Below are 25,634 nucleotides of genomic sequence, written 5' to 3' on the forward strand. Positions count from 1 at the left end.
GGCCCAGTATGGATTGCACGTGATTGCACAAAGGTTAGAAAGGGTACCGTATCCCCGGATAACATGTATGGATAGCGTACACATTTAAAATATATGTCTATACAGCATGAGGCAGGCTCAGACGGTGTTAGGCCCAGTATGGATTGCACGTGATTGCACAAAGGTTAGAAAGGGTACCGTATCCCCGGATAACATGTATGGATAGCGTACACATTCAAAATATATGTCTCAGGAGGCAGGCTCAGATGGTGTTAGGCCCAGTATGGATTGCACGTGATTGCACAAAGGTTAGAAAGGGTACCGTATCCCCGGATAACATGTATGGATAGCGTACACATTCAAAATATATGTCTATACAGCATGAGGCAGGCTCAGACGGTGTTAGGCCCAGTATGGATTGCACGTGATTGCACAAAGGTTAGAAAGGGTACCGTATCCCCGGATAACATGTATGGATAGCGTACACATTCAAAATATATGTCTCAGGAGGCAGGCTCAGACGGTGTTAGGCCCAGTATGGATTGCACGTGATTGCACAAAGGTTAGAAAGGGTACCGTATCCCTGGATAACATGTATGGATAGCGTACACATTCAAAATATATGTCTATACAGCATGAGGCAGGCTCAGACGGTGTTAGGCCCAGTATGGATTGCACGTGATTGCACAAAGGTTAGAAAGGGTACCGTATCCCTGGATAACATGTATGGATAGCGTACACATTCAAAATATATGTCTATACAGCATGAGGCAGGCTCAGACGGTGTTAGGCCCAGTATGGATTGCACGTGATTGCACAAAGGTTAGAAAGGGTACCGTATCCCCGGATAACATGTATGGATAGCGTACACATTCAAAATATATGTCTCAGGAGGCAGGCTCAGACGGCGTTAGGCCCAGTATGGATTGCACGTGATTGCACAAAGGTTAGAAAGGGTACCGTATCCACGGATAACATGTATGGATAGCGTACACATTCAAAATATATGTCTATACAGCATGAGGCAGGCTCAGACGGTGTTAGGCCCAGTATGGATTGCACGTGATTGCACAAAGGTTAGAAAGGGTACCGTATCCCCGGATAACATGTATGGATAGCGTACACATTCAAAATATATGTCTATACAGCATGAGGCAGGCTCAGACAGTGTTAGGCCCAGTATGGATTGCACGTGATTGCACAAAGGTTAGAAAGGGTACCGTATCCCCGGATAACATGTATGGATAGCGTACACATTCAAAATATATGTCTCAGGAGGCAGGCTCAGACGGTGTTAGGCCCAGTATGGATTGCACGTGATTGCACAAAGGTTAGAAAGGGTACCGTATCCACGGATAACATGTATGGATAGCGTACACATTCAAAATATATGTCTATACAGCATGAGGCAGGCTCAGACGGTGTTAGGCCCAGTATGGATTGCACGTGATTGCACAAAGGTTAGAAAGGGTACCGTATCCCTGGATAACATGTATGGATAGCGTACACATTCAAAATATATGTCTCAGGAGGCAGGCTCAGACGGTGTCAGGCACAGTATGGATTTGACGGACCAGATTACACAGTGGAGGAGCAGGGAGAGGTAAAGATTGCAAATGCTGGGGCCCTGCCCAAGCAAGGGGGGCCCACTCGTGGGCGTCGGTACTGGCACTGGGCCCCTCATAGTACAGCGGTGTGTCTGACGGCGGGTGTGCACCACCACCGTCAGAGACACTTGATTGCACTATGAGGGACCCTGTGCCAGTGCCCGCGCCCAAGAGTCGGCCTACCCACCTGTCCAGGGCAACGGCACTCGCACGGTGTCGTGCGGTAGGTGGTGACCCCGGCCATGGGGGGGGGAGGCAGCACAGTTAGGGAGTTTTAGAAAGTGGCATATGTTGATGTTGGACATTCAGCTGATGCAAAAGGCGAAATAGGTGAAGTACCAGGAAGAGGTGGACCAAAGCAAGCCATTTTTCTGTCACCCTATGTGTCATCAGGGGAAGGTGGGACAAAATCCTTGGAAACCCATGCGTGGTTCATTTTAATGAAGGTTAGATCATCCACATTTTGGGTTGACAGACGGGTCCTTTTTTCTGTCAGGATTGATCCAGCTGCACTGAAGACTCTTTCCGATAGCACACTTGCAGCTGGGCAAGCGAGCTCCTGTAAGGCATATTGGGCCAATTCAGGCCAGGTGTCCAGTTTAGCGGCCCAATAGTCAAAGGGGAATGACCTGTGTGGGAGAACATCGATATGGGAGGAAAAGTAGTTTGTAACCATAGTTGACAACTGCTGTCTCCTGTCACTTTCCATCGATGCAGTATTACCAGTTGTGTGAGCGGTATTTGAAAAATCAGTCCACAACATTGTCATGAAACCCCTGTCTCCAACGCCACTTCTGCTGTGTGCACCACGAACACCTCTGCCAAGCTGCCCCCGGCCCGTACGGCTCGTGTGAGAACCATCACCGCTGCTGTGTGCTGGGAATGCCTCAAGCAACCGATTTACCAGAGTTGCTTGTTTATTAGCCAATATTAGGTCAAGGTTCTCCTGTGGCATGATGTTTTGTAATTTGCCTTTATAGCGTGGATCCAGGATGCTGGCCAACCAGTAGTCGTCATCGTTCATCATTTTGGCAATGCGGGGGTCCCTTTTTAGGATCCGCAAGGCATAATCTGACATGTGGGCCAATGTTCCCGGTGTCAATGATGCACTGCGAGTGCTGGGTGGAGGAGCACTTTCTGGCAAATCCACATCCCTCCAGTCACGCACAAACCCTGTACCAGACCTTGCCACGCCAACATTTTCACTTGCCCCACGAGATGCATCCTCCTCCCCTAAGTAATCATCCCCATCATCATCCTCCTCCTCCTCTTCTTCCTCCACCTCGTCCAGGAGAGGTCCCTGAGCAGACAATGGCTGAATGTCATCAAGGATTCCCTCCTCCTCTTCCTCCTCATCAACATTGGCTGCAGACGCCTGCTCCTTAAGGTGCGTCAAAGTTTGCATGAGCAGACGCATAAGTGGGATGCTCATGCTTAGGATGGCGTCGTCTGCGCTTACCAGCCGTGTGCATTCCTCAAAACACTGAAGGACTTTACAAAGGTCTTTCAGCTCTTCGACCACTGCACACCTGTCAACTCCATGTCTGCTCTCAAAGTGCCTGGCCGTGTATCCTCCCACAAATGCATTATGGCCTGCCTCTGCTCGCACAGCCGCTCCACCATGTGCAGGGTGGAGTTCCACCTTGTTGCAATGTCGATAATGAGGCGGTGGTTGGGAAGGTGGAGCAATCGCTGCAGCTTCTGCATACGAACGGAGTGTACAGGCGACCGGCGGATGTGCGCGCACAGTCTTCGCACCTTCTGGAGCAGGGCTGTTAACTCCGGATAATTTTTGAGGAAGCACTGCACCACCAGGTTCAAGGTGTGAGCCAAGCAAGGTATGTGGCTGAGTTTTGAAAGGGCTATGGCTGCCACAAAATTACGGCCGTTATCACTAACTACCTTGCCTACCTCAAGATGTACACTGCCCAGCCATGACTCAGTTTGTCGCTTCAAGTACTCGGCCAGCACCTCGGCGGTGTGTCTGTCACCCAAACACATCATCTGCAACACAGCCTGCTGACGCTTTCCACTAGCTGCTCGATAGGGGGACACATCGTGTGCAACAGTGGCAGCTGCAGATGGAGTGCTCGTACGACTGCTCTCTGTGGACGAGCTTTCGCTTCTGGAGGAGGAGGAGGGTCGAACGCCTACAGCCAACTGTTTCCTATACCGTGGGCTAGGCAGCACTGTCCCACCACCGCTGTCCCCTGTGGACCCTGCATCCACCACATTAACCCAGTGTGCAGTGATGGACACGTAACGGCCCTGGCCATGCCGACTGGACCATGCATCAGTTGTGAGGTGCACCTTTCCGCTCACTGACTGCTTGAGTGCATGGACAATGCGGTCTTTCACATGATGGTGGAGGGCTGGGATGGCTTTGCGAGAGAAGAAGTGGCGACTGGGTAGGTCATAGCGTGGTACTGCATAGGCCATGAGTTCGCGGAAAGCTGTGCTTTCCACCAACCGAAAGGGCATCATCTCAAACGAGATTAGTTTGGCAATGTGGGCGTTCAAACCCAGTGTACGCGGATGAGAGACTGAGTACTTTCTTGACCTACTCATAGTGTCTGGGAGGGTGAGCTGGACTTGAGAGCTGCATATGGTGGAAGTAGCGGTGGACAGGGTGGACTGAGAGAGGGTTGATGATGGTGATGGAGTTGGTGTTCTTTCTGATGGCCTAGAATCAGTCTTTCGTTGATATAACAGTGGGATTCCCTGACTGCTGTGGTCTTGCAACGACACCTCAACATTTGCTGCTGTGCTAACCGGTGGGCTTACAGTGGGGGAAACAATGTAGCGTTGCTGACTACCTTCGTTGTGATCAGTTGCACATGTGGCACTTGAGGTTTGGTGTTGTGTCCACGCTTGCAAGTGCATGCTGGTTAAATGTCTAAGCATGCAACTGGTATTCAAATTTTTCAGATTTTTCCCTCGGCTAAAGGTCTTTGCGCACTTCTTACAGATAACCTTGGCCTGATCATGAGGATTTTGTTCAAAAAAGTGCCACACTGCACTCTTCCTACTTTGGCAGACATTTTGCGGCCTAGCACGCTGTGATCTTTTGACCCTCTGGACAAGCTGTCCAGCAACTCTTTTGATGTTTGGAACCTGTCTTTGGAGTGCTCCGGGCCTGCCAGATAACAGCTGTTGCGATGTCGATGTCTGCTGTGGATGCTCCTCATCTGAGCTATTGGAAGCAGCACCCTCTTCCCCCAATGGATGCCAATCTGGGTCAACAACTGGGTCATCCATCACCTCCTCTTCTATGTCATGTGCACCTTCCTCTGTGTCACCGTGTATGGTGGTATAGTGTGCGGGAAGGGGCACCTGAGTCTCATCAGGGTCAGAATCTGGCTCTGTACACTGCGAGGACAATGTAGTGCTCTGAGTGAATGTACCAGCAGAATCATCCATCAGCGGCTGTGCATCAGTGCACTCCATGTCAGATTCATCTTGGCCTGGGTAATTCACCATTTGACTTGATAATCCAGGCATGGGATGTGAAAACAGCTCCATGGAGTAATCAGTAGTATGGCCTGCAGCATCCTTCAATCTTGGTTGGGGTGAAGGACACAAGGAAAGGTGTGGTTCATGAACATGAGCCTCCAATGACGACTCAGTGCTTTTACTTTTTACAACTGAAGAAGAGGAGGCGATAGAGCTGGAGGCTGAGTCAGCAATGTAAGACAAAACTTTTTCCTGATGCTCTGGCTTTAAAAGCGGTTTGCCAACTCCTAGAAAACTAAGCGTTCGAAGCCTTATGTAGCCAGACGATGACACAGGGTCAGCACCTCCTGCATTCGGTCCTATTTTGCTCTTGCCACTACCATCAGATCCACCACCAACACCATCATTACCAGCTGCCAACCCCCGCCCAATTCCACGGCCTCTTCCACCAGCCTTCCTTATTTTTGGTAGAAATGTAGACAAAATCCAACAAACTATATAGTAATGTAAAACAAGGTACAAGGTGTCTATAGGACAGGGGAGATTTTGAATTTCTGCACACACTTTTGGACAGTGGACACTTTTGGATTGTGTGAGGCCCACTGATATCTGAGCGCTATGTGACAGGCTCGATGGCACAGCTGTGACCAAAGTGACGAGAGGATAAGGGAGATTTTGAATTTCTGCACACACTTGTGGACAGTGGACACTTTTGGATTGTGTGAGGCCCACTGATATCTGAGCGCTATGTGACAGGCTCGATGGCACTGCTGTGACAAAAGTGACTAGAGGATAAGGGAGATTTTGAATATCTGCACACACTTTTGGACACTGGACACTTTTGGATTGTGTGAGGCCCACTGATATCTGAGCGCTATGTGACAGGCTCGATGACACAGCTGTGACAAAAGTGACTAGAGGATAAGGGAGATTTTGAATTTCTGCACACACTTGTGGACAGTGGACACTTTTGGATTGTGTGAGGCCCACTGATATCTGAGCGCTATGTGACAGGCTCGATGGCACTGCTGTGACAAAAGTGACTAGAGGATAAGGGAGATTTTGAATATTTGCACACACTTTTGGACACTGGACACTTTTGGATTGTGTGAGGCCCACTGATATCTGAGCGCTATGTGACAGGCTCGATGGCACTGCTGTGACAAAAGTGACTAGAGGATAAGGGAGATTTTGAATATCTGCACACACTTTTGGACACTGGACACTTTTGGATTGTGTGAGGCCCACTGATATCTGAGCGCTATGTGACAGGCTCGATGGCACTGCTGTGACAAAAGTGACTAGAGGATAAGGGAGATTTTGAATATCTGCACACACTTTTGGACACTGGACACTTTTGGATTGTGTGAGGCCCACTGATATCTGAGCGCTATGTGACAGGCTCGATGGCACTGCTGTGACAAAAGTGACTAGAGGATAAGGGAGATTTTGAATATCTGCACATACTTTTGGACAGTGGACACTTTTGGATTGTGTGAGGCCCACTGATATCTGAGCGCTATGTGACAGGCTCGATGGCACTGCTGTGACAAAAGTGACTAGAGGATAAGGGAGATTTTGAATATCTGCACACACTTTTGGACACTGGACACTTTTGGATTGTGTGAGGCCCACTGATATCTGAGCGCTATGTGACAGGCTCGATGGCACTGCTGTGACAAAAGTGACTAGAGGATAAGGGAGATTTTGAATATCTGCACACACTTTTGGACACTGGACACTTTTGGATTGTGTGAGGCCCACTGATATCTGAGCGCTATGTGACAGGCTCGATGGCACTGCTGTGACAAAAGTGACTAGAGGATAAGGGAGATTTTGAATATCTGCACACACTTTTGGACACTGGACACTTTTGGATTGTGTGAGGCCCACTGATATCTGAGCGCTATGTGACAGGCTCGATGGCACTGCTGTGACAAAAGTGACTAGAGGATAAGGGAGATTTTGAATATCTGCACACACTTTTGGACACTGGACACTTTTGGATTGTGTGAGGCCCACTGATACCTGAGCGCTATGTGACAGGCTCGATGGCACTGCTGTGACAAAAGTGACTAGAGGATAAGGGAGATTTTGAATTTCTGCACACACTTGTGGACAGTGGACACTTTTGGATTGTGTGAGGCCCACTGATATCTGAGCGCTATGTGACAGGCTCGATGGCACTGCTGTGACAAAAGTGACTATAGGATAAGGGAGATTTTGAATTTCTGCACACACTTGTGGACAGTGGACACTTTTGGATTGTGTGAGGCCCACTGATATCTGAGCGCTATGTGACAGGCTCGATGGCACAGCTGTGACAAAAGTGACTAGAGGATAAGGGAGATTTTGAATCTCTGCACACACTTTTGGACACTGGACACTTTTGGATTGTGTGAGGCCCAATGAATATCTGAGCGCTATGTGACAGGCTCGATGGCACAGCTGTGACAAAAGTGACTAGAGGATAAGGGAGATTGGATTGCTTTTAAAAAAGCAGTTTGCGGAGCAGTGGGTAAACAGCAATGCCAGCCTGTCAGGAAGCCTTAGAAGGCAGCCCAACAACCAACACCACTGATACACCACTATATAGCCTCCCCTTGCACTGCACACACAGTGACTGGTGTGTTGTGCAGGCCAAATTGCTAGCAGCAGAAGCAGTTTTTTTTTCTTCTCAGCAGGACAAAAAAAAAAATTGGGATTGCTTTTAAAAAAGCAGTTTGCGGAGCAGTGGGTAAACAGCAATTCCAGCCTGTCAGGAAGCCTTAAAAGGCAGCCCAACAACCAACACCACTGATACACCACTATATAGCCTCCCCTTGCACTGCACACACACTGACTGGTGTGTTGTGCAGGCCAAATCGCTAGCAGCAGAAGCAGTTTTTTTGTCTTCTTCCCTGCCTAACGCTCTCCCTACAGAATCAGCAGCAACCTCTCCCTATACTAAGATCGGCAGAAGTAAGATGGCGGTCGGCGTGCACGCCCTTTTATACCCCCTGTGACGCCCACCAAAGCAAGCCAATCACTTGCATGCCCTTCTGAAAGATGGTGGTTACCCGTGCCTATGTCATCACGTTGCCCACAGTGTCCGTGGATCCTGATTGGCTGAAAAAGAGCGCAAAACAAACTTTTGAAACGCGACTTTGGCGCGTAAGTCGCCGACCTCGTGGCCGACCTCATCCTAGGGTCGGGTTTCGTTTCATGAAACCCGACTTTGCCAAAAGTCGGCGACTTTTGAATTTTTTCGACCCGTTTCGCTCAACTCTACTTTTGACATATCCCCAAAATCCTTTATTATTGCTTTTGACATCTCTTGCAAGCCTCAATTCATTGTCAGCTTTAGATAATCTGATTTGTGCCCTGTAGGTTCTGCAGACAGCATTATATTCTTCTTTAGATATGCCTCCCTCTTTCCAGTTTATAAACATTTTTTTCTTCCTTTTTAGCATGTGCTTAAGCTCTGTGTTCATCCATCCTGGTTTCCTTAAATGCTTCCTATTCTTCCCTCTTTTCGGAATTGTTAACAATTGTGCTTTGAGAATTTCATTTTTCAAGATTTCCAATCCTTCCTGGACATTTTTGTCTTTAAGGATATCCAGCCATTGGATCCCTCCAATTCTCTTTCTGAATCCCTTAAAATCAGCCTTTCTGAAATCTAACCTTGACGTCTGAGTCTTCACAGGTCTTCCTCCTCTAGTTATCCAAAATTCTAAAATAGCATGGTCGCTACCTCCTAGGGTCCCAGCCACTTTTACCTCCTCAACCATTTCCTCCCTGTTTATAAGGAATAGATCCAAGGTAGCAGTTCCCCTTGTTTTCTCCACTACCTTTTGGAAGATAAAGTTGTCAGCAAGAGAGGATAAGAATTTCCTTGACCTGTTAGTTTTGCCTGAGAGAGATTCCCAACAAATGTCTGGATAGTAGAAATCTCCCATGTCATTTTTTTGGAGAACTTGGCCATTTGATGCATAAAGAGTTCATCCATATCTTCAGCTTGCACAGGCGGCCTGTAGTAAATGCCTACAATGGTGTCCTTTCCATTGTTCTGTCCTTGTATTCTTACCCAAACAGTTTCCACAGAACTCCCAGTCTCTGAAGCTTCAATCTCTGTGCAGATATAGGCGTTTCTAACATACAATGCGACACCTCCTCCTCATTTATCAAGTCTGTTTCTTGCAAATAAGTTGTATCCTTCTAGTCTTGTATTCCAATCATGTGTATTGTCCCACCAAGTTTCAGTGATTCCAATGATATCATATTTCTTTTCCTGTGTTAGTAGTTCCAATTCTCCTCGTTTGTTGCCCATGCTTTGTGCATTAGTATAGAATCATTTTAGTTTGTGATTAGTTTCTCTTTCTCCCTGGTTTTCCAATTTCCTCTTTTCAGCTGCAATGGCCAAAGCCCAGTGATCGTTGAGCTCTCGGAGACTCTTCACTTATCCCAGAAGGCACTTGGAATATGCAAATCATCTCCTCAGGACTCTTCCCCTGGTTTTCCGATTTCCTCTTTTCAGCTACAACGGCCAAAACCCAGTGATCGTTGAGCTCGCGGAGACTCTTCACTTATCCCAGAAGGCACTGGGAATATGCAAATGATCTCCTCAGGACTCTTCCCCTGGTGTGGATGACACCCCATAGGTGAATTTTATTAAGTCTCTTTTTTTGCCATACAAGGTGAACTGGAGTCATAAATACAGTATTTTAGAATGCTGCCACATGGGGCTTAAAAGTGGCCATAGGTAATATGGGAAAAACCTGGTGACAAGTTCCCTTTAACCAATCATATTCCAGCAAGGCAGGAAGCTGACTAGTTAATGTTGACCCTTTTTTTGTGCTAGTTTAATCAATCTCCCGATCTGGAAATATAATTATGATTTTCTAACATGAACGCTTTAAAATAAAATATGCAAATGATGTAAATTGCTGCAAATTGCACTTACTTGGTCTTGTATTTTGGCTATTATGTTTATATAGGAAATCTTTCTAATTGGCTGCCTGCTCTAATATTGACATCCTGGTGGTGGAAGCTACTTGGAATACAACTGTGCTTGTAAACCCTCGTCGTCTCTTACATGCTCATTATAGCTTTTATTAGCTTATTGCGTTTCTAAAACCCATTAATGTCAAGAAAGCCGATGTGTTTATGTATGATTGTGACCTAATTTAATGACCAAACCATCACCTAGTGCATTCGGAGACTCATTACTCAAGACTTCTAATCTCGACCACTGGATTGGTCAACATTTGTTTAAAGTGGTTCAAACAGAATTAATTAATACATTGGAAGCACAGCTTGACTCCTCGGCTGACAAATGATGGTTGAAACACATCACCGCCACTTCTACAGCCGTATTATCCCTTTACGGACGAGCTGAGCTGTGAAAGACAATAGAAGGAGCGATTTTAGTTAAGCCGCGAGGAAATCCATTCGAAAACTGAGCCTATCCTCTATTGTAAACCAAGTTGTGCCGCTCACACAGAGCTGTGTTTTCGAGGGGAAAAAAAATTTGAAGGATTATCCTCAAGCAAAATATTTCACAGCCTGACAGTAATTGCATTCCTTTTTTCAGTTTTTTTTTCTCTTTCCAAGCAATTGATCTCAAAAAGAGGAAATGAAGTGTTGGTGTCTGATTAATTAATTAACCTTTTATTGCCAGTTACAAATTGTCTGCAGCTTCTAGAAAGCAAAACGAGTCGATTAATGAATTATTAAGTCAGGGACCAGATTTCTCTATTGCTGTGGTCTGGGATATTTATGATGTTTATTTCATAATAAATGCCTTTAAAATAGCATTGGTTATATATGTTTCATTGGGTCTCCTGCAGAAGCATAAACTTTTTAAAGAGGTTTTGGAAGCTCCAGCTTCCCTAACCCCATCCAGTATCCCTGGAGAAAGCTGCTTCTCTATAGTCACAGGTTGTAGAATTGCTGTTGTTAAAGGTCTGAACAGACTCTTGATAAATGTAGTGCCTTTGTAATTTTTCTTTGTCTGACCAGACCTCTGGTCTCTTCTGTGATGTTAAAGGAGTTGTCCCTTTTCAGAAAATCTTGCCCCTTGGGCGTAATGCTTTACTCACTCTCTGTCTAGTGATGAGACTATGCGACTGCCTCCGTGTCCATTGTTAGTTGCGCGCTGACATCACATCTACAGAGAGGCAGTCAATCAGTGAACTCAATGGCTCTGCTTGTGTAGACATAACACCCTGTTCAGAGGTGCTGAGCTCACCGATTGACATCAGCACTGCAGTCAACTTGTAGTACAGCCATTTCTCCAAAGTATCTGAGGAGCCATTTTTCAACATGACACGATCAAGTTTCTTGTTGCTTGTGCTACTGTTAGCAGCCTGTGTGGCCAAAACATCCTACCATGCGCCTTTATCATCTTTAGACTATTTTCTCATTGATTCAAAACACATGGAACATGCACAAAAACTGAACGGGTCAATAAGACCCTGTTCACACCACCCAAGAACTAAGACACAGAAACAGAACACAGTATGACAAACGTGCATAAATACTCTGCTGTAAAATACATGTAACTGTAAGTAGCAAGTGCTAGTAAAAGATGTTAACAAAACCAGGGTATTTTGTTGATACGTTTTTCTGCAAAAAAATGTACGCTAAGCCACTCCGCCGCGTCAAGGCATACCCTTCTCGGAGCAGTCCTATCTAATATATTTAAAAACCTGAACATGTGAATATACCTTCATGAGCAGGGTTCAGAAAGGCGCTGCCCGGTATGGGCTCGCTGGGCGAAATGGCTTTTTATGCATGTCCCAAAGGAGAGAGGCAGGGATCTCCCAAAGCTTGCAGAAGCAAGAAATCAATAGAACCTTTCTGAACCCTGCTCATGAAGGTATATTCACATGTTCAGGTTTTTAAATATATTAGATAGGACTGCTCCGAGAAGGGTATGCCTTGACGCTGCGGAGTGGCTTAGCGTACATTTTTTTGCAGAAAAACGTATCAACAAAATACCCTGGTTTTGTTAACATCTTTTACTAGCACTTGCTACTTACAGTTACATGTATTTTACAGCAGAGTATTTATGCACGTTTGTCATACTGTGTTCTGTTTCTGTGTCTTAGTTCTTGGGTGGTGTGAACAGGGTCTTATTGACCCGTTCAGTTTTTGTGCATGTTCCATGTGTTTTGAATCTATTGATTTCTTGCTTCTGCAAGCTTTGGGAGATCCCCGCCTCTCTCCTTTGGGACATGCATAAAAAGCCATTTCGCCCAGCGAGCCCATACCGGGCAGCGCCTTTCTGAACCCTGCTCATGAAGGTATATTCACATGTTCAGGTTTTTAAATATATTAGATAGGACTGCTCCGAGAAGGGTATGCCTTGACGCGGCGGAGTGGCTTAGCGTACATTTTTTTTGCAGAAAAACGTATCAACAAAATACCCTGGTTTTGTTAACATCTTTTACTAGCACTTGCTACTTACAGTTACATGTATTTTACAGCAGAGTATTTATGCACGTTTGTCATACTGTGTTCTGTTTCTGTGTCTTATTTTCTCATTGAGTACAACTGGGACATCATCAGTCAGCAACAGCAAATAAAGCTGCCAGTAGCTGATCTAGATAATTTGCGTGCCCATATGCAGAACATTCCTCAGACAACTATTAAGGGGAACCTATCAGGTCCCCCATGCCCCCAGAACCACAAGCAGTAATGTCTACATATCTAAATACCCGGCCTAACAGTCCCTTTATTATATTACATACATAAACAGCATTTATAAAGTCCATGTATGATATATATATGAAGCCTTTGACTGGTATATGGGGCGTTAGTTTCCCCAGACTGGTCGGCCACCTTAACATGTTATTATGCCTCTATGGGTGGGATAGGGATTATATGACTTACAAGCGCTGGCGTTATTGCCAGCGCTTCACAAATTTTGCGCATGTGCACAGATTCTTTCCCTCACTACATTGAGCCTTTGAAGCCGGGTGTACATGTCCCGGCTTCAGAGAGCAGCACTGCGCATGATTTGAAGTGCAGAAGACTTCCGATCATGCGCAGTGCTCCTCTCTGAAGCCGGCACGCATACACCCTGCTTCAATGGCCCAATGTAGTGAGGGAAAGAAGCTGCGCACATGCACAAAGTTTGTGACATGCTGGTGATGACTCTGGCTCTTTTAAGTCATATAATCCCACCCACAGGGGCGTAATGACAAGCTTTGGGGGCCGACCAGTCTGGGGATGCTGATGCCCCATCCACTAGTCAAAGGTACATTTTTTTAAAATGTGTTTAATAAAACAATATTGTCTTTTATACTGTTGTGAGTGGTTTAATAAACAGTTTGTATTCATGTGTATGTTGCATTATGTAGTAATCCACTTCTTTTAAATTGAGTGTTAATGGGGCGACAGATATTGTTGTATCTCTAGTCACCGTGATTATTATTATGATATGTTTTTTGAATATTTGCATGAGGTTATTACATATGTAGGCACAACTGCTGGTGGTTCTAGGGGCACCAGGGACCTGACAGGTTCACTTTAATAACTTCATTGATTGCATGCCAATGTGTATACACACATCTATTTCTGCACGTGGCTCTCATACTCAGTGCCGTAAAAACTAAAATATTTTTACAATTTTGTTTTCATTTTTTCATCATTTGCATATTATTAACGTCTATCAATTTTCACAGTTCCATGACTTTTCTCTACTCTGTGTTGAAATTTCAATGCCGAGTGTTATATATCATTTTTGTTTTTTTTTTTGTTTTGTACATTTGTAATGAAATTATAAACTAGAATAGACTGAACTATTGCAATTGATTTGCTTATTTCAGGTGAAGTTGGACTATGAGCAACTTCGAGAGACTCTCGCCATAGTTACCAAGGAGCGAGATTTGGCTGTGAAGGAGAAATACCAGCTCCAAGCCAAACTGGAGAACCTAGAGCAGGTCCTAAAGGTGAGCGAACAATGTATGTCAAAGCTTTATTATTTTCAATTCATTAAATATATGATGAATTACTCTGAAAATGGGGAAAAAAAGTTTGTGTGAGATTTTTTTTCCAGAAACAGCACCACTTTTGTCCATAGGATGTGTCTGGTATTTCACCCCAACATCTATAAAGTAAATTGCAAGAGTGGGATTGTTTACTGAGGAAAAAAGCAGCCATGTTTTAGCCGTTTCTCAAAGACTCTTAAAACGTTTTGGCAACACAATAGCTCTATGGTTTTATGGAAAAATATACTGAACGCTTTTAACCCCTTAGTGACCATCAATATGACTCAAAGCTGACCTGAGATATAAGTGAATAGTATCCGACGGGTAAAAATGTAGCAGCTGTCAGCTGTATGCTATAGCTAACAACCTGCTAACAATCAGTCACGATCAGTATTGGCACCAAACATTTAACCCCTTAGATGCTGCTGTCAATAGTGACTAAGCGCCCCGTCACACATGGCGATCTCGCTAGCGAGAGTTGTTAGCAAGTTTTATGACACAACAGCGATCTCACCAGCGAGATTGCTGTGTGTGACAGCGACCGGCCCCCCTGCCGGTATCGCTGATCGCTGTAGGAAACCGCTGGACATTTCTTTTGTCACTGGTCTCCCGCTGGCCAGCACACATCGCTGCGTGTGACAGGCGGGAGACCAGCGATCTGCTGGTAACTAACGTACACATCAGGTATCCAAGGGACGTGCGTCCCTTAGATTCCCGATGTGTACGTTAGTTACCAGCGAGCTGATGCAGGGAGCTGGTAACTAACATACACATCGGGTATCTAAGGGACGCACGTCCCTTGGATACCCGATGTGTACGTTAGTTACCAGCTCCCTGCATCAGCGCGCTGGTAACTAACGAACACAGCGACGCCGCGCGCTTGGCGTCGCTGTGCTGATCGCTGGTGAAGCTGTCTGTGTGACAGCTCACCAGCGATCACATAGCGACTCACCAGCGATCCTGACACGTTGATATCGTTGTCGGGATCGCTGGTGAGTCGCTATGTGTGACTCCAGCTTAAGGCATCTAGATGGTTAACAGAGTGGGACTGCCTCTTTAACCCCATCAGCACCCTGAGATCTACCGGCTATAGTGACCTGTTCAGATATTAGCAATCTTTCCCGTCAAGCCAACAGCTGTTCCGAATGTGCTGTTTCTAAAATGGTATCCGGGGGGGGATTTCCAATATATAGGGTCTCAAAACTGATAATGTCCCCCCCAATAAATAAGTTTTATAATTTTCCTTGAAAAAAATGAAAAATTATTGCTATATTTTTATAGCTTCTAACATCCTGACAAAATAAAAGAAGATATTAGCGATGGTGCTGATGTAAAGCAAACAGGAGGTAAATGTTAGTAACTATTTTGTGTGGTGTGACTGTCTGGATTACTGGAAACATCATTCAAAGTTTGAAGATTGCAAATTTACAGAAATTGTCAAATTTCTGATATTTTTATAAATAAACGCAAAACATATCGACATAAATTTACAATTATCATAAAACATAACGTGTTATGAAAAAACTTATTGACACATATATTGAAACATCAGATTTGAAAAATGTGGCCTGGTCACTAAGGGGTGGTAGTTAAATTGTTTTATCACAGTAACAAATAATGTGTTTTTCTTTACAAGGAAAACAAGATTGAATGTCACCATTGTTATTATTTCTGAGATGTTTTCCATTTTATGTAACATTTGATTTTTGAGATAAAAGAATAGTACAGTACATAGTAAAGTACACAGAGTATGTAAAAAACACATCTAATTTAGGCTATTTTGTCTCGCTTTCTTTTAAAATGTGTCATATTAGTCTGACATTTTAGATTGTATTAGTCTGTAGAATCCATTTGCAGTTTCTAAAGAGCTTACAGTATGACTTACCAATGACTGTGATCCTGCTGCTGCTGCTAGAACAATGTGGCCGAGTACACTTAATGTGGTATAACGCTTCTCTACCATGCTACTTAGTTTTAGTGTTTCTGGGTGGAGTGGGATACAGCTACCAAGCCCCTATCAATCAATCATTTAAGACATACCCAGCAATATGCCACTGTTGTCTACTGACACAATCCCTTTATCTTATCTGTTAAAAATGAAAAGAAGTTTTGGATATATTTCAAAAGGGAGTCATCCTGCATTCTCTATAATGATTTAACCCCTTTAAGACCTTAGACGTATCCATACATCCAGGTCGCCTGGTACTTACTGACCTTGGACGTATAGATACGTCTAGGCAATATTGCGTGCACAAGGGCTGTGCGCTCGCGATCACTGCCAAATGTCAGCTAACTGATAGCTGACATCAGGCTCTCAGTGCCAGGAGCGGAGTTCGCACGGCTTCCAACAATTTAACCCTCTAAATGCTGTTATCACAGCATTTAGCAAGCAGGCAGAGGGAAGAAAGCCTCTCTACCCTTGGATCGAAGATCCCGTAATATCATCATGGGGTCCCGATCGTAGCTATGGTGACCCGATGTTGTCATGATGATAACCGGGTCGCCAGACACTATATAGTTAGTTATATCACAGTGCATGATCTATCTAACTTGTGTCTGCAGGGATGATAGGCTTTAAGGTGCAGCAGTGGTACTGCATGGGGTCACTTGAGGGGGGTTCTGCTCTTCTAGCACTTAGGGGGTCTGAATATGGAGTCCTTAACCATACAGCGAGACTCTGGAGAGACAGATCGCTATTTGCAATAGTGCTCTGTCCTTGCTGAATCTCGCCATATGGCTAAGCAGTACTGTACAGCCACATGTGACATATTTCTACATTCAGCAGAAATTGCGGGTCAAATTTTGGTGCCATTTTTACCCATTTCTTGGGTGAAAATGTAAAATCTGGTGCTAAAACAACATTTTGGTGGGAAAAATGTACAGTATATACTCGCGTATAAGCTTATACATGAGTCATATAGCCAGAAGGTAGGTGGGTGAGGGGGAGTGGGGGTGTTACATCATACTGACCCCCCTGGCATGGTCTATGCAGCCCCCCTGCTTGTACCACCGTCTCCTTTCCTTCCTTCAGAGGTCACATGGTACAGCTCATTAAAGTCATGAATATGAGCATATTTATTACTTTATTGAGTGGTACCACGTGACCGCTGAAGGAAGGGAGACCGTGGGAGAACAGGGCTGCAGAGACGTGCCAGGGGAAGGTAAGTATATGCTATATTCACCTGTCCCGGTTCCAACGCTGCTCGCCGCTGTCTACCTGCCAGGTCCCTCTGTCAGTGACGTTCAGACAGCAGAGGGCGTGATGACGTAGTGAAAATCCTTGTGAAAATAAAAAATTTGGAGATAAAATAACATTTTTGTGGGAAAGCTTAGATTTTTTTATTTTCACGTTATAAAAGTCTGTGACGCAGCTGTGGGTTCAAGGTGTTCACCATACATCTAGATACATTCCTTGATGGTTCTAGCTTCCAAAATTGTGTCACTTGTGGGGAGTCTTCACTGTTTAGACACATCTGGGTCTCTCCAAATGAGACATGACACCGGCATGCTATTCCATCAAAATCTGCGTTCCAAAACATCACTTCTACTTTTCTGAGCCTCGCCGTGAGCCCAAACAGTAGTTTACCCCCACATATGGGGTATTGGCATACTCGGGAGAAATTGCACAACAAATTGTGTGATGTAATTTCTCCTTTTACCCTTGTAAAAATGCAAAATTTGGAGCTAAAAAAACATTTTTGTGGGGAAAATATGATCTCAACATTATAAACTTCTGTGAAGCACCTAAATGTTCAAGGTGCTCACCATACATCTAGATAAGTTCCACTGTTTAGGCACATCAGGTGCTTTCCAAACGCAACATGGTATCCACTAATTATTCCAGCAAGTTTTGAATTCAAAAAGTCAAATGGTGCTAATTTCCTTCCAAGCCCTGCTGTGCACCCAAACAGTAGTTTTCTCCAACATATGGGGTATTTGCGTACTCAGGAGAAATTGCACAACAAATTTTCTGTGTAATGTCTCCAGTTACCATTGTGAATATGCAAAATGTAGGGCTAAAATACATTTTTGTGGGGAATATGTGATTTTTTTTATTTTCATGGCTCAACGTTATAAATTTCTGGGAAGCAGCTGGGGGTTTCCGGGAGCTCACCACAGATATAGATATCTAAATAAGTTCCATTAGGGGTCTGGTTTTCAAAATGGTGTCACTTGTGGGGGATTTCCCACTGTTTAAGCACATCAGGGGCTCTCCAAACACTATGGCATCTGCTAATTATTCCAGCAACCTGTGCATTGCTCACCATACATCTAGATAGGTTCCACTGTTTAGGCACATCAGGTGCTTTCCAAACGCAACATGGCATCCACTAATTATTCCAGCAAGTTTTGAATTCAAAAAGTCAAATGGCGCTCCTTCCCTTCTGAGACCTGCTGTGTGCCCAAACAGTGTTTTTCCTCCAAATATGGGGTATTGGTATTCTCAGGAGATTTTGGAAAACAAATTTTGGGGTCCATTGTTTCCTGTTACACTTTCAAATATAAAAAAAATTAGGGTCTAAATTTTTGTGACAAAAAGTTGAATGTTAATTTTTTTCCTTCCACATTCCAAAAGTGCCCATAAAGCACCTGAAGGGTTAATAAACTTCTTGAATGTGGTTTTGAGCACATTGAGGGTTTCAGTATTTAGAATGATGTCACTTTTCTGTCATATGGGCCTCTCAAAGTCACTTCAAATGTGATGTGGCCCCCAAAAAAATGGTTTTGTAAACCTAGTTGACCAGCGATTTCTAATTTTTCCAACTTTTAACCCTTATAACTTCCTAACAAAAAATTGTTTAAAAAATTGTGCTGATTTAAAGTAAACATGTTTGAAATGTTAAGTATTAATTATTTTGTGTGATATAACTCTGATATATGAGCAAAAAAAAATGAAAGTTTGAAAATTTCCATTTTTTTCCACAAATAAATGCAAGTTATAACAAAGGCATTTTACCACTATCTTGAAGTACAATATGCCACAAAAAAAAACAATCTCAGAATCAGTGGGATCCGTTGAAGCGTTGCGGAGTTATTACCTCATAAAATGACACTGGTCAGTATTGTAAAAATTGGCCTGGTCATTAGCGTGTATGGCGCCCCTGAGACTCAGTCGCCACAGAGGTACTGCACCTCCTCCTGAGGTGTGTTATCCCACCATCCAGGTAAGGTGGAGACTCCTGACCATGCTCCAACACCTGCACCCCACACCACAAAGTAGTATAGCAAAGCACCCATTGGTGGCTCCCTGCTTGGAACACAAAATGTGCTGGGAGGTGGGTGGAGTTAATTGCATTACAAGGAGCGGGAAGAGTTTAGGACAACAGTTCAGTTGAGTTCAGTTGGTTAGAAGATGATCCCTGGAGAGAGGGATAGATGGATGGAAGTGCTGCATCAGATCCAAGTTACCTGGGTCTGCTGGCACGGGAAAGGAAGAGAGAGCGCAACATAGACTGAAAGCCTGATTCTCCATAGAAAGAAAGATTAGTATGGAACGTGAGGAGTAAAAGAGAACAGAGGACGTGGGTTAGAAGAGAACCCTTCCTAGAAGTTCCAAGCGCAAGGCCGGGGCCCGATCCCCGAGGTTGTATGGATACTAATGGTCCTGCAGCAGACACCGGAGGAATAGAAGTAGTGACCACTTTATTCCCACACAAGACTTTGGGGCACAACAGCAACTGGATAGTGAGCCGGGACTTACTAGCAAGAAGTACCCGAAGCAGGCTACAGCTGTCTGCCGTACAAGTAGAGTTCATAAGAACATCTGACAGGAGGAACTCCAGGGTAACTCAGTACTAGGAGTACTTCATTTAAAGGCGCTATAAGAGGAGGCGTTCAGAAAGGCACATATTGGCGGAGTGTGGGAAAGGAGTATTCCATCTGGCCTGGAGGTTGACCGAGTCCCTGACCCAGAGGACACGGCACGGAGGCAGGCACCTGTTGGTACAACAGACTGTGAGTAAAGCTTTGGAACTACATGCCCTGGTGTCCTCCACTTATTCCTGCGCCAGCCTGCCCAGCACTGCTACATCCCTTGCGCCTAACACTACACCATCTACATGTCACTTCACCTACTCTGCCCTGGGACTACAGGCCTGCCTGTGGAGGGCTATACCATCACTGCTGCACCACACCATCTGTCCCAGAGGAACTGTCTGCAGCGTCGGCTTACATCTTCATTGCCGAACACCACAGGTGGTGTCACGACTTACACATTGATACTGAACATTTACAATGGGCTCCCAGGGCCACGGGCCGGGTTCCAGCTACCTTGACATCTCCCATTGAGGACCATCGGGCCCGGTACCGAGTACCCCACTGCCCTGGGTGTGAGGGCGTCCCACGTGCATATACCCTTGGTGGGTAAAGGGGTTAAAGAATAATCATTGTTTTAATTTTTATTTCAGAAATCAATAGTTTACATGGAAATGAGAAACTTTGTAATATATCTAATATATAAAGCTCAAAGTGTGTATGTATGTACAGTATGTGTGTGTGTATGTATGTGTGTGTGTATGTCCGGGATAGGCATCCGCACCGTCGCAGCTACAGCCACAAAATTTGGCACAGTCACACGTCTGGACCCCAAGAGCTTCCTAAGCTATGTTGTGAGGTGAAATTTTAACCCCACGCGTTCCAATTCACCAAACAATTTTGCCCCTATCTACATATTGGGGAAAAAGTGTGTGCGTATCAAGCCCCGCCCCTCATTATGATGTCACAATGGTTGCCATGGCGACGCTGATGTCATAGGTTGCAAGCCCTGCCGCCGCTCATTATGATGTCATAATGGTTGACTATGGGATGGAGGATGTGTGATGGGTATATGGGCATTGGACTATGGGATGGAGGAGATGTGTGACGGGTATATGGGCACGGGACTATGGGATGGAGGATGTGTGATGGGTATATGGGCACTGGACTATGGGATGGAGGATATGTACAGTTGTGGCCAAAAGTATTGACACCCCTGCAATTCTGTCAGATAATACTCAGTTTCTTCCTGAAAATGATTGCAAACACAAATTCTTTGGTATCATTATCTTCAATTAATTTGTCTTAAATGAAAAAACACAAAAGAGAATGAAGCAAAAAGCAAAACATTGATCGTTTCACGCAAAACTCCAAAAATGGGCCAGACAAAAGTATTGGCACCCTCAGCCTAATACTTGGCTGCACAACCTTTAGCCAAAATAACTGTGACCAACCGCTTCCGGTAACCATCAATGAGTTTCTTACAATGCTCTGCTGGAATTTTAGACCATTCTTCTTTGGCAAACTGCTCTAGGTCCCTGATATTTGAAGGGTGCCTTCTCCAAACTGCCATTTTTAGATCTCTCCACAGGTGTTCTATGGGATTCAGGTCTGGACTCTTTGCTGGCCACCTTAGAAGTCTCCAGTGCTTTCTCTCAAACCATTTTCTAGTGCTTTTTGAAGTGTGTTTTGGGTCATTGTCCTGCTGGAAGACCCATGACCTCTGAGGGAGACCCAGCTTTCTCACACTGGGCCCTACATTATGCTGCAAAATTTGTTGGTAGTCTTCTGACTTCATAATGCCATGCACACGGTCAAGCAGTCCAGTGCCAGAGGCAGCAAAGCAACCCCAAAACATCAGGGAACCTCCGCCATGTTTGACTGTAGGGACCGTGTTCTTTTTTTTGAATGCCTCTTTTTTTCTCCTGTAAACTCTATGTTGATGCCTTTGCCCAAAAAGCTCTACTTTTGTCTCATCTGACCAGAGAACATTCTTCCAAAACGTTTTAGGCTTTTTCAGGTAAGTTTTGGCAAACTCCAGCCTGGCTTTTTTATGTCTCGGGGTAAGAAGTGGGGTCTTCCTGGGTCTCCTACCATACAGTCCCTTTTCATTCAGACGCCGACGGATAGTACAGGTTGACACTGTTGTACCCTCAGACTGCAGGGCAGCTTGAACTTGTTTGGATGTTAGTCAAGGTTCTTTATCCAACATCCGCACAATCTTGCGTTGAAATCTCTTGTCAATTTTTCTTTTCCGTCCACATCTAGGGAGGTTAGCCACAGTGCCATGGGCTTTAAACTTCTTGATGACACTGCGCACGGTAGACACAGGAACATTCAGGTCTTTGGAGATGGACTTGTAGCCTTGAGATTGCTCATGCTTCCTCACAATTTGGTTTCTCAAGTCCTCAGACAGTTCTTTGGTCTTCTTTCTTTTCTCCATGCTCAATGTGGTACACAAGGACACAGGACAGAGGTTGAGTCAACTTTAATCCATGTCAACTGGCTGCAGGTGTAATTTAGTTATTGCCAACACCTGTTAGGTGCCACAGGTAAGTTACAGGTGCTGTTAATTACACAAATTAGAGAAGCATCACATGATTTTTCGAACAGTGCCAATACTTTTGTCCACACTCTTTTTTATGTTTGGTGTGGAATTATATCCAATTTGGCTTTAGGACAATTCTTTTTGTGTTTTTTCATTTAAGACAAATTAAATGAAGATAATAATGCCAAAGAATTTGTGTTTCCAATCATTTTCAGGAAGAAACTGAGTATTATCTGACAAAATTGCAGGGGGTGTCAATACTTTTGGCCACAACTGTATGACGGGTATATGGGCACGGGACTATGGGATGGCGGATATGTATGATAGGTATATGGGCATGGGACTATGGGATGGAGGATATGTATGACGGGTATATAGGCACGGGACTATGAGATGGAGGATATGTATGATGGGTATATGGGCATGAGACTATGAGATGAAGGATGTATGATGGGTATATGGACACTCGACTATGGGATGGAGGATATGCATGACGGGTATATGGGCACGGGACTATGGGATGGAGGATATGTATGATGGGAATATGGGCATGGGACTATGGAATGGAGGATGTGTGATGGGTATATGGGCATGGGACTATGGGATGGAGGATGTGTGATGGGTATATGGGCACAGGACTATGAGATGGACGATAATTATAATTTGTTATAACTAACCACAGTTAGTTACTATGCCCTGGCAGCGCTGGGCTCTTCAGCTAGTCTTATCTTATTCTGCTTCTTTCTCCTTTTGGACTTATCTTTTATTTTCAAAATTCTCAATTCCTGAGTAATATCTGTGTTCAGGGAAAATGTAATATTACATTACAGAAAGAGGAGATGGCAGTTGCTGATAAGATTCTATACAGATGTGAGGGGGAGGTAGAAAATGCCCTTCTGGTTTCTCCCTCCTCCTTGCTACATAGAAGATGACAGTGTCTACTGATAAGTTCTAGATCAATAATTTAAAAATCTGTCTACACTGAATACAGATTTTACTCATGAATTGCTGATTTTGAGAATGAATCATTCCAAGAGTAAAAAGAAGCAGATTTCTCTGATAAAATATATTACAATGTTTCTTATTTTCACATGGACTATTGATTTACGCAATAAAAATGAAAAAGACAGTTACTTTTTAAGCTTTATTGGAAGGGATGTGCAATACAGTTATGATTAGAAACACTATAGAGCTACATGCTTTGATTGGTCAAAATGTTCCTACTTGTTGGGTAATGCTGGATGGAGCAACACTCTTTCTCTTTAATATGCACTCCTGGTGAAATGGAAAGAAATGGGGGAAGGAGAATTAGGAATAGATGGTTGTATGTCTCACCATTACAACACACAAGATCACTGTGTTTCAAAACAATAAATACCGTATATACTCGTGTATAAGCTGAAATTTTCAGCACTTTTTTGTGCTGAAATCGCCCCTCTCGGCTTATACACGAGTCATTGCTGGCAGGGGAGGGGGAGCGATAGGATCCGGCGGCTGTGGCACAGTGACAACTGCAGCCGCCGGCTAACAGAAGACATCATACTCACCCTCCTGGCATTGCTGGATCCATCCCTGCATCTTCCTTGTCCTGGGGCTGGCTGTGCTGTGCTGTGCTGGCTGTGTAATGAATGTGCACGTGTCTCCACTCCCAGAGGCGTGGAGCGCATATTCATTCCCTTAATGAGCGGAACCATGTGACCACTCTGCACATGAAGAAGCTGCCAGCCCCGAGACAAGGAAAATGCAGGGATGAATCCAGCTATAGCGCCAGGAGGGTGAGTAGTATGGGGAAAGCGTGCCACGAATGATGGGACAGGAGGCTGAGCTATACACAATGGGACATGGGGCTGAGCCATGCACAAAGAGACGGGATGTTGAGCCATACACGATGGGACGTGGGGCTGAGCCAAGCACGATGGGACAGGGAAGCTGAGGAGTGCGAAGCAGGGGAAGCCACACATACCAGGACAGAATGAGGGGAGCCACATACAGGACAAGGGGAGCCACACAGAGCAGGACAGGATGGAGGGAGTCACATACAGGACAGGACAGTGGGAGCCACATACCAAGACAGGCCTGGGTACCTACATACCAGGACAGGATGGGGGAGCCACATACAAAACAGGGGGAGCCACACATAGCAGGACAGGATGGGGGAGCCACATACAGAACAGGACAGGGGGAGCCACATACAGGACTGGGGGAGCCACACATAGCAGGACAAGATGGGGGAGCCACATACAGGACAATATTGCCACCTGAAGAAGACAGAACTTGTCTGTCGAAACGAATTGTGGACTATCTAATAAAAATAAGAATTGCTAATATTCTCATCCCCCTTGTTTTGCGCACCTTTGGACCGGGTCACCAAGCTCTGCAACCCTTTTTTTTTTAGTACAAGGATAGGGTATAGATAGGTTGCAATTACAATGTAATGTAGCATGTGACCACAGGGAGGCGCTGATGGATCACAGGTCCAAATCTATGTTACGTGCTTTCCTGGCTGAGTCAGCTAACGGATCTTCCTGCCATTAGAAAACTAAGCTCAAAATGAGGAGCTGCCTCTGATCTCCTAGGCTGCTCCCTCCCACACTCTGCGCCCACCCCTGGGCTTGTGCAGCCTCTCTCCTCCCATATCTGAGAGTATGATTTTTTGTCCAGAACCGTGGAGGCTCATAACTTTCCGCCTGAAGCTCTTGAATGGAACGGCAGCGGTGCCACTGAATTCTGCTGGATGTTATCTGCACAGTGAGACCAAATATACCTACCATATGTAATTCCTGGTAGCTATGCTTCATAACTCCATAACACAGAGTGCTAGAGGTGGCTGGATGTTACGGGCTCGTGGGGGAAGGAATGTAGAGTCTGATAATGTGCTCTGCTAGGCTCAGAGATATTGCATTCTGTTATTATAGGTCATTTTCCAGATTCAATACCTCAGAGCTTTGCTGTGACCTGTGGTGCTTGAGTTAGACAAAGGGAGCCAGCTGGATGTAGCTGCAGTAGAGCTCACACCCTTGCGCTAATTGCTAGTCACAGGGCTTCAAAGAGCTTGTTCCTGGAGTTTAGTTAAAGAAAAACAACAATCCTGTGGAATCCCAATTGTTGAGGCACACACCAAGAGCGGAGGGACATCTCCGTCATCCCTCACAATTGTACTCCCCTAGGGTACTGGAGCACAATTGTTCAAAAAGTGTTGTGGCATTTTTGAAAAGTCGCAAAAGAATGAATTAGGCTAAAACATCTGGATGAGGATAAAACACCGATAATGTTGAACAAAAAAATCAAAATAGATGAAACTGAGTAAAGTTAAGTTAA

General features: G+C 44.8%; 1 protein-coding gene across 18 annotated transcripts in view; it reads left to right on the forward strand.

Moving 5' to 3' along the window:
- The window catches only part of RIMBP2 (RIMS binding protein 2), an 813,871-nt gene that overhangs the window by 470,415 nt on the left and 317,822 nt on the right, over positions 1–25,634 (forward strand). For 17 of the 18 annotated variants that reach the window (XR_012222753.1, XM_073557052.1, XM_073557055.1 and 14 more), the window contains exon 8: positions 13,853–13,975. Coding sequence is in view for 16 of the 18 variants with exons in the window: in XM_073557052.1 (XP_073413153.1) it covers positions 13,853–13,975 (123 nt within the window). In the remaining 2 variants the exon portion in view is untranslated. Of the gene's footprint in view, positions 1–13,852; positions 13,989–25,634 lie in introns of those variants that run through there. The other variant, XM_073557059.1, reaches the window with a different exon arrangement.

Source organism: Dendrobates tinctorius, unplaced genomic scaffold, assembly GCF_039654945.1.
Source record: "Dendrobates tinctorius isolate UK_male_01 unplaced genomic scaffold, ASM3965494v1 ptg000243l, whole genome shotgun sequence".
Classification (NCBI taxonomy): Eukaryota; Metazoa; Chordata; class Amphibia; order Anura; family Dendrobatidae; genus Dendrobates; species Dendrobates tinctorius.